The 10186-nt window shown below is 34.7% G+C and overlaps 1 protein-coding gene across 2 annotated transcripts in view; it reads right to left on the bottom strand.

Annotated features, from left to right (window-relative positions):
- Positions 1 to 2075: 2075 nt before the first annotated feature.
- The window catches only part of LOC132311591 (disease resistance protein RPV1-like), a 34151-nt gene continuing 26040 nt past the window's right edge, over positions 2076 to 10186 (bottom strand). Inside the window, exons 1-3 of one of the 2 annotated variants that reach the window (XM_059809580.1) lie at positions 3725 to 4817; positions 3157 to 3631; positions 2724 to 2863 (exon numbers count right to left, since the gene is read on the bottom strand). In XM_059809580.1, the coding sequence (XP_059665563.1) occupies positions 2859 to 2863; positions 3157 to 3631; positions 3725 to 4456 (1212 nt within the window). In that variant the 5' untranslated portion in view covers positions 4457 to 4817 and the 3' untranslated portion in view covers positions 2724 to 2858. Of the gene's footprint in view, positions 2864 to 3156; positions 3632 to 3724; positions 4818 to 10186 lie in introns of those variants that run through there. The other variant, XM_059809582.1, reaches the window with a different exon arrangement.

Genomic DNA, 10186 nt, shown 5'->3' with positions numbered 1-10186 from the left:
ATATCCATGAAAATAACAATAAAATAATAATGTTATTCAATGCTTTATTGATGAAATTTTGAATTGCTTTCTGTAAGTGATTGGAGAACATCCATGGCGTTGCTAGCCCAAATTGTTTTTTATTAAGCCAATTAATAAAATATTATTTTATTCTCTTCAATTGAATTCAATTCATGTAAACAGCTTAATAGAAAAACCAAGCCAGTCTCCAAGTCACAAAAGGCAGCATGTACTTGGAAACAGTAAACAAGTACCAAATTGGATTGTGCTTAAAGCTTTCTCGCTCTGCGTGTATAAAATAGCATTTGATATGTAATTGCCATGTTAATATATTCTTTACCTTTTGTTTCTATTCATCACAAATAACACATGTTATCCATGATACAAAGGCATAATTTAAAACCCCAAAATCATTAAACAGAGAAGCGAATCTCGTAATCATGGAGTTAACTATCACCATCGACATCAATATAATTTGTGCAATATTTGTTTATGATTTCTACACTAAAAAAATTTTAAACCCTAACTCTCTGATACCAATTGTTGGGTTTAAACAATAAATAACATGTAGAAATGAAAATTGATCATAAATCAAAGAGCATACCTGATTAGAAGATTAAACTTTAGATACCTTTTGAGAATTCCTTAGTGGCCTTTGAGAGATCTGAAAAATTAGAGCGCTTTACTCATTTTGAAAGTTGTCGATATGATAGGTCGGTTTTAAAACCCTTAAATATAACAACAACAGGGGAGACGACTTCTCTACAAACAAGCATACTTAAGTCTCCATTCTTATCATGAAAACTTAGATATTAATGGTTAGAATTAAATCACACCAAATAAGTTGAAAAATCACAATCCAACTGTATAAAACCATAATCCCAATTAGACTACCAAATTGAAAAATACAACCCAATCCATCAAGTATCAATAATTATATTGGAATCTTATTTTAGAAAACGTAGTGCATGAGACCATAAAATAATTTTTATTATATATACATAAAAATTTCCAACATGGGCTTGCCGCTTTGATGTCTTTAGGGTGGGCAATTATTTCTGAATATGGGCATGCTTGGGGGCAAATTCCTCTGCTGAGCCCCTCCGTTCAATAAACCTGGCGTTGAGCTGCGCGCCGATTTGAGATGGTTCTTCAAAGACTTTTCTTTCTCTTTCATCCAGCTCAGCAGAGTCCCCTATTTCAGCATAAGATAAGATTCTGGCCATCAAGGAGGAGTTGTTTCATCCAATCTTTCTCATTGGAACTCGTCACATGTCATCTTTCTATTTGGCTAAAAATAATAGGATAAACAACATTGTTTTTTATTTTTTAATTTTTTCATATTATATATGGTCACTGAACCAATATACACTTAGCATCTCTTTTAGCGACGAACACTGAGTTGGTGGATGTCACCATGAATTGTTTACGTTTCATGTTATCATTTTTCGTGTTGAAACTTTATTAAGCGTTACTTGATGAAAAATGCTACACGGGTCTGGTAGATCATGCCTAGACAGGGTATTTGTTCATCTAATTATGTTTTTCTTTTATTTAATCTATTACACATCATATTAACTGAATGCGCAATCAAAACCTTTTAATACCAACACTGCTGAAATTACTACAGTAGAAGAACAGAAGTGATAGGATTCCAAATTAGATTGAAGATTATGATGTTATAACTATGTAAGTGTAATTTAATTTTTGTGGTTAATAAGATTATTTCTTATGTGTTTGTTTTGTTTAGAATCTTTCATGACTTATTTCACTAGCAAGTAATTAGGCTGTTGGGGTCGAGTCACTTCGTCAGAGCTTTTCAACACTGAAGTGAAAATTAAAGATTAAAGTGGAGATAAGTTTGCATCAACGAGGTTCCTCTGAGTCATGATCACGCACTCTCGGAATAATAAAATTAGATATCTTTGGTTTTAGATTGGTTAATGAACTTTTGATGCGAGACAAAAATTCAGTCAGATCAATAAGTCCGTTTTCAACAAATCAGAAGTGCTTTTTTGGATGCAAACAACGCATTAAGAAATACCCATTAGCTTTAGTTTATGGGTCATGTTGGTTTCTGCTGAAAACCTTCGTTTAGGGCTTTGAAATCGAGTTTTCTTTTCTGTTAGGAGGCCTATTGATTATTTTTGGATTTTTGTTCGAGGCCTAAACAAAGTTGGATTAGTCTCAAATTTTTGGTTTAGTATTTTTTATTTGTTAGGTTTCCAATTCTATTTTTTTTTTCAAAATTTTTAGAGAAACCCTTTTTTTAGGCTTATTTTTAGTGTTATTTTCCTTTTACTATTAGGTTTTTTTATGTTTTTAGTTTCCTTCTAGTGTAAGTTTTCTTTACTATAAATATTCATATACTGCAAGAGGTAAAATTTAACCTTTTATTAATAATATTTAAGAATTCTTTTTAAATTTTCTTTTAGTTTGTAGATTCAGATTACTTAAATGTCATTTCTACTGCAAATGTTGATCCTAGGTTACCTACAATGTACTTGGTAAGGGTAGAAAAAGCAATCAAACTTTAGAGTTGGAATTCAAATACTGTCATGTTATGATTGAAGAATTCGATATTGAAACAATAAATATGACAAAAAAAATTTTGGTACCAACAAATTAAATTTTTTCATCACAATTGAAATCCTTGTAACAATAGAGGTTCTTGCATTTGGACAATAAAAATTCCCACAACTACGTACCACCAAAGGCAACACACTGCGAGAAAAAAACCACAAAATTGACAACCAAGTATGTGAGCTATCCTTTGTCTCTTGATGCATGCTCCACAAGCATAGAATTGTCTTCTCGATCTCTGCTGTATATATGGCAGTCTATAAAAGATGATGCCATTAGCCTGCAAAATTCCAACAAACAAATACAGCGTTGATTATGAGAGTTTGAACACGGTTCGAGAAGCTAAATAATCAGCAAATTCAACACTCCACCTCAAATTTAATAAAATGGAAAGGAGATTTGAGACATTAACTAGTGAAAAGTGAAAGCCTGCATTAAATCTCGATATTTTCGGATAATAGATTTGTAAAAGTTATATAATAGATCAAAATGTTGGTGGGACATTAATTTAATTATATGAAAGTTTTTGAAGAGAGTGATGGAATTCATTAGGATATTACTTGGTTTACTCACCTTCATCTTGCTCCTCCATAACTAGATGGATACCCATTTTCTTGACCTTCATTTCTTGCGATTCACCGTCCACTAATTTAGCTGAAATCTCAATGTGAAAGGCATCATCACAAATCCACTTCACCAAATTTTGAAATGGTTGATAGTCGTTAGAAAACCCATCGTAATACTCGGTTACGTTCATCAAAAAAAGGTGATTGCCATTCCACCTCCCATCGCAATAACTCTCTGGGTTCTCCAACCATCTGCTCACGCCATAACCGTTTATTTTGAGATCAAATTGAATCAATGAGTAAAGTCCAAAAAATTCCAAAGCAAAACAGATGGCAATTCCTTTGACGTTATTGTAACAAGATGGATGATGATGATCTACCACCACAGACAGAGACAGTACTGATGTAGACCCCTCACCTTCACTCTTATACCTAAACCATTGCGGAATCTCACTTCCGGGTAGAATGATATGATATAATCCCTGTTCCATGCATATACGTACAAATTAATACATACCTATATAATTATATAGAGAGGGAGATACGCGGTGAGAAAGGGAAAGTAATTTAATTACCTGAAGCTGACTTTGTGATAACATGTTTGGCATGTTATCCATCTGAAACATAACCAATTTGTGGCACTCAGTGAATTTGAATTCGCGATTGTTTGGGCTACTTGCACTTGGTGGATTAATCCAATACCGTTCCAATGATTTGCAGTCATGTGCATTCACATAACAAATAGATGGCGGAAGTGAAGTCAACGTTCGGAGGCTAGTGCAACGTACCAAATCAAGGCGTTTCAGATTTTTGAGTTGAATAAGGCTTGCTGGTATGCTAGAGATTTTATTTTCCCTTAGATCTAATCTTTCTAAACAAGATAGGCAGCCAATATCCTTGGGAAAGGATTCTTCTGAGAAATTGCAGTTCCTGAGATCCAAGTGACTTAAAGTGTTCAAACAGGAGAGCAGTTCCAGTTGCAAATAAGTTGGAGCAAGAGTTCTCTTTCGCACACATGATGGCATCAATGGCTTTGGTGTCCTAAGAGATGATTTTTGTATATCATTTAGATAAAGCTTACTAAGGTTGCACAACTGTACAATGGACGGTGGTAGCTGTTCTATAGCGATTCCTCCCATGTCGAGGATTCTTAAATCCTTCATTCTAGAAAAAATATTGCTTGGAACACTTCTAAGCTTTCGGCAATTCCATAAAGTGAAAGATGAAAGGCCTTTAAGATCCTCAATTGATGAAGGCAAATCTTTTATTGCAGTTTTGTTCAAATAAAGAATCTCCAAACGATCCATAGGCCCCTGAATCTCTGGAAACTTATCAAGTTTTAAGCATTCTGATAGATCAAAATATTTCAGATTTTCCAACTTGATGCTTCTTGGAAGACTCCTTAGATTTTTACAGCTACTAAGATCCAATCTAACAAGCCTCTTATGAACTCCAATCGATTGGTGGACCTCAATTAGATTTGTGCATCCTCTAAGAACTAAATCCTCGAGATGTGGGAGACTAGAAAAGTCAGGAGTTTTATCCAAATATAAGGAGTGACTGAGATCTAGGTATTTTAACTTCTCTAGAAACTGGTAAGGAAACAAGCAATAAAAGAAATCAATCCGTTTCAATAAACTCAACAATACTTTTCATTTGTAAATAATTGGGAAATAAACTTTGATCATACCTTGATATGTGATAATATTTGTTTGATTTGGTTGTGATGAAGGCGAAGTTGAACAAGATTTTTTGGATGAAAATTGGATGGCAAAAAACTTTTCGGGTAACCGTCCCAATCAAGATAACATAATTCATTTGAAAGATAAGTAAGTTGTCCATGAGGTCTTATGCCACTGAGTTTGAGCAGTTTAAGTTTCTTCATCTTCTCAAAGACATCGACATTTACATGTAATTCTTCTTGTCGATGAGGATGAGACATGTTTAACATAATGCCTTTAATTTTTTTGGTCACCTAATCACCAAGAACATTGTGTAAGTTACCATGCAATGTTAAAACCTTAAAATCAACCAAGTTTATAATTGTTTAGATGGAAAAAAGATGAAGCATTTCCCTTTTTTTTTTTTTCACAACTTGAATGTCAAAATTTAAAATAAACATATAAGGAGTTAGAACGTACCGTATTCTCTCTGAGCACTTTATAGATATCTTCATAAAACCACAACCGACTTCGTTTGCCAGGATCATCTGGTGATTCTTGACGAACAATTTCCTTACCCATTTCTTGTATCAAATCATGCATGCACAACTTGTTGCATGAGATAGTTATCAATGACCGTTCAATAAGAACTGAAATTCGTGGGTGAAACCCATTACTGCCTAATATATCCATTACGTAATCTTTATCATACCCTTTGAAGAAACAAGCAATGTCAAGGAATAAATCCTTCTCCGTGTCATTAAGGCCATCAAAACTTATCTTAAGAACATCATGAATTCTTTCATTAGGAATTCTTTTCAAATTATCGAGTTCATATTCCCATTCTTTTATACTTCTTTTAAATAAAAAAGAACCCAAAACTTGAAGAGCTAATGGAAGGCCTTTGGCATAATTTACTACACTTTGTGAGAGTTCCCGATAATCCTCCAAGGGATGGTTGTTAGTGAAAGCATGCCAACTAAAAAGTTGAAGAGCTTCATCGTTATTCAACAACTCAACCTTGTACATTTCATCTACTTCATGCTCCACCAATAAACGTTCATTTCTGGTTGTTACAATGATCCTACTTCCAAAACCAAACCAATCACTTGCTCCGGCTAAACTTTCTAATTGCTTCAAACTATCCACATTGTCAAGAACTACCAGGACCTTCTTGCAACATAATCTTTTCTTTATCACATTGATCCCGTAGTCAACATTGGACATCTTTAGATCTTCTTCCATTACGATGTTATTCAAGAGTTGTTGTTGTAGATAAGTTAGACCATTTTGTTGTTTTGAAACTTCTTTCACATCACTAAGGAAACAACAACTTTCAAATTGATAAAGTATTCGATTAAAGACAACTTTGGCTATGGTTGTCTTGCCTATTCCCCCAGTTCCATAAATTCCCACAATGCACACATCCTTTGACCCATTATTTAGCAAAGCGATCACTTTATTGACACGAGAATTAATCCCCACTTCATACTTGGCAACATTCAATGGTATATTCTTCAATTTTTTTGTAATCTCTTGAACAATTTTTTGGATAAACTTCGCCTCATACCTATCAAGAAGTACACAGCATGTTAAAAAGAACTAGTGAGTCTGATAAAAGAAAACAAAAAAAAAAAAAAAAAATGGCATTAATATAATGAATATGTGAGGATCGGTTCCGTTTTACTTTTTTCTCGCATTTATTTTATTTTATTTTTTTTTCGTCTTCGGGTCATGTGGGCTTAAGGTTGGGTTATGTGCTTGGGAATAGTTCCCGACACTTCATTCATTCCATTGGGCATATAATTATCTTCATGACATTGTGGGATTTATTTTACACCTATGCCCGATTTCATTTTTAATTATTTGAGGCATTTGTGCGATTATCTTTTGAGATATTTTCATTTTGGACATTATTGCGATTATTTTTTGAGATATTTTCATGTAGGAACTTTTGTGCAATTTATGGAAGTTGTGGACATATGTTAGGGTAGATGGATGATAAGCATAGGGATGGCTGTGTGGCATGTGGAGGGCTAGATGGGTGACAAATGGAGGGTGGATGTGTGTGTGTGTGTGTGAGAGAGAGAGAGAGAGGTTGTGAGGACCTGTCCCTTTTTCATTTTTCTGTATTTTTTTTTTTTTCATTTTTTTTTTTGAGTTCGGGTCTTGTGAGATCGGACCAAGTCAAGTGTTTGAGGATAGTTCTTGACACTTCATTCATTCCATGCTTGCATATTCTTATCTTCATGACATAGTGAATTTATATTCCATTGTATGCGATTTTAACTTTCATTATTTGGGGGTATTTGTGCAACTATCTTTTAGGAGATATTTTCATTTGGGATTTTTGTGCAATTATCTTTTGGAGATATTTTCACTTTGGGGCATTTGTGTGATTATCTTTTAGGATATTTTCATTATTTGGGGGTATTTGTGCGGTTATCTTTTAGGATATTTTGCAAATAGTGAAAGTTAGTGCCAAGTGTTATGTTTTGATTTGGACAAGTGGATGGTGAAGATGAGTGTGTGTGAGAGATGTGGTGTTAGGGTAGGTTTATGTGACTTATTTCATTACCTTTAGTCATTTTTTTCCCTCTTACACTTCATCTTCTTCCTCTCACCAAGATTCCTCCATTGATGGTCAAGCTTTGAGCTTGCTTTTCCTTATCTTCCACTTACCTTCTTGACTAGCCATATAAGGGAGAAAGGTCGGGGACACTAAGGGGTTCAAAATGCTTGTCCCTATTTTTGGTTCCGGACATTTATGAGTGTTGGTGAGTCTAGGATTGGATTCTTGACTCGCCATATGAGGATTTTACAATGGGGACACCAAGGGTTTCAAAACCCTTGGTTTTGTTTTCAGTTTCAGGCATTTTAAGTTTTTGGGGCCGAGTTTGAGTTTGGATTTGGAGGCAGCCGTAGGAGACTTTGTCATTCCCTTCGTCTTCCTTGTCAACCTTTTGAAGTTTCGTCGCATTTGGAGCGTTTCCATTTTGGTGTCATTGGACACCTCAAATTAAGGTAGGGGTGTCTTATGCTAGTAACTTGCACTTTCTTCAGGTCTAATGGATGTGGGGAGGTGTAAAACATGCTTATTTTTTAAATGGATATGTGAGCCATGTTTTTACTTAATGTATATGTAATATATGCAATGTATAATGTGTAGGAATTATATGCTTATTGCCTTGGGTTGAATTAGGTATTAGTATTGTTGAGCATGATAGGAAGGGAGGGAATTTGAGTATTTGGTTTCTATATAATTGCTTAAGCATGCTTTATGTGGAAATGGTGACATTATGGATATTTGTGTTTATATGCATTTAGAAGACTTGATTAAATGTCTATTTGAGTAGTTTAGACACTATTTTAGCATTGAGATGCATTGAGTAATTTTTATCATGCGTGGGTCATGGTGTGAGTGCCACTTTGGCCATAGTTCATTATGGAAATCATTTAGTTCATGGGTTCATGGGTTGCGTATGCATGACATACTCGACATATTTAACAGATAAACGTTATCCAAATTTCGAAAAGGGGGGCTCGGTGCTCAAGGATTGAGATCCCTACTAAACATTGGCCAATGGGGTATGGAAGTGCACCATTTCATTTTCATGGCATAGAATGTGATTCCGGCATGAAACATTACCATTTTGCATCATGGCATCCACATGTGTAAGTTGAGTCATGGTGGAGTTCATGGGATTGCGTTGAGTTCAAAATTCATGGAGTTATATGGACTTTATTATGATTATAGTGTCATGGTAGTCATTTTATGACAATGTACTATATGTGGCTCATGATTCGTTTGTGGATATTACTTGACAATGTGTTATATTTGATACTATATTCAATTTTATGCCTTACTTGAGTTAAGTTAGACTATCATGATACAGAAATTATAGTTAGGGTGTATAATCCCCTTCATTTCACAGAGCTTATAATCTTATGTGACATGACCTTTCATCCTTGGGATGCCGAGCATTTCTCGCATGTCTTTGGGGATGTACTTTACTTATGTAATCCACCAATCCTACTGAGCCATTGTGCTCACCCCTATTATATAACCAGTTTTCAGGAAATGAGTTGTTTGGGAAGACTTTTAGTATAAAAGACTCATTTTTTACTCACTCGTGGACTTGGATCCATCTTCTCATTTTGGATGTATTTTTTATGTAAATGAATCTTTATGTACGTTTTGTGATTTCATTTTCAATGTTTTACTTCTTTTATTTTGTGTTTACAAACTCATATATTACTTGTGGAATATATATGAGTTGGTGATTTCAAGATGATGTATTTGAGGTCAATGAGCCATTTTGTTTTAATCTATGCTTTCCATATAATTTGCACACTTTTTGTGTGTTGCTCACATTCATTTTGTTCATTATGTTTCTTGGAATGTTCTAGATGGCATGAGTTGACTTTACCTTGTATTTTTTTTTACCATTTGGACATCTTTAGGACTCATGTATTCGATATAGGTGGAGTTTATAGCCATTACACCTTGAAAATGACCCATTTTTTAGCCCCTTGAAAGTTTCGGTCGGTTAGTGACCATTTTTGGCTCGGACCTACAGTACATCAGCTGAGAGACACGTTTTAGCCAGTTGACACATGTCATCAGCCGACTGAAAGTGTAGTTTCAGCTAGCTGACCCTCACCATCAGCCGGTTGAACCTCCTTGAAGCCTTCCATTTTCTGTTTTTGGGGACATCTTTGTTATGCTGATTTTGGATAACCATATCTCATTCATTTTCTTTTTATCCAAATTAGGTCATTCTTGAGTCCATTTTGAATGTCTTAAACTTAGATTTCCATTGATACCAACCTTATTCAAAAACACCAACCACAATGAGAATTATGACTCTTTTAATGAGACATATTCGTGCATGGTATCTCTTAACCGGGGAATGTTGTTTTATGACATCCATTTCTACAGAGCCTAGAACCTTGTTGGATGTTCATATATGCTTAGTATATCATAATTGATCTTTATTTAACTCATCATTCATGGTTACATTAGTCATTTGGGCTAATGTTGGTTTTAGGTTCCGCATTTGTGATCGTTTTTGTTCCATTTATCCTTAGCTTCCATAGTTGCTCTTGAGTATGAGTCTCGTTGACTCTGTTTGTGTTTCCTTTGTTGTCTTAGAGGTAGTACTCATCTCTAATGACGTCCTTCTTCTTATTCACTTCCGCATTTCCGACTCGATATTGGGTCGGGTTTTGATCTCTTTAATAATGTACAGGATTATAGGATTTGGGGCGTTACATAGGTAGTTAGATAGATATTTGAAATATCTATCTAAGTCTATTTTCGTCCTACACTTCATCTTCCTCAACCTCTCACCAAAGACTTCATTGATGCCCAAG

Source organism: Cornus florida, unplaced genomic scaffold (genome assembly GCF_030987335.1).
Source record: "Cornus florida cultivar Cherokee Brave unplaced genomic scaffold, ASM3098733v1 CherokeeBrave_3.0.0_Hap2_Chr06, whole genome shotgun sequence".
Lineage (NCBI taxonomy): Eukaryota > Viridiplantae > Streptophyta > Magnoliopsida > Cornales > Cornaceae > Cornus > Cornus florida.
Note: the sequence above shows the minus strand (reverse complement) of the source record. Positions and strands in the feature narration are given on the sequence as shown.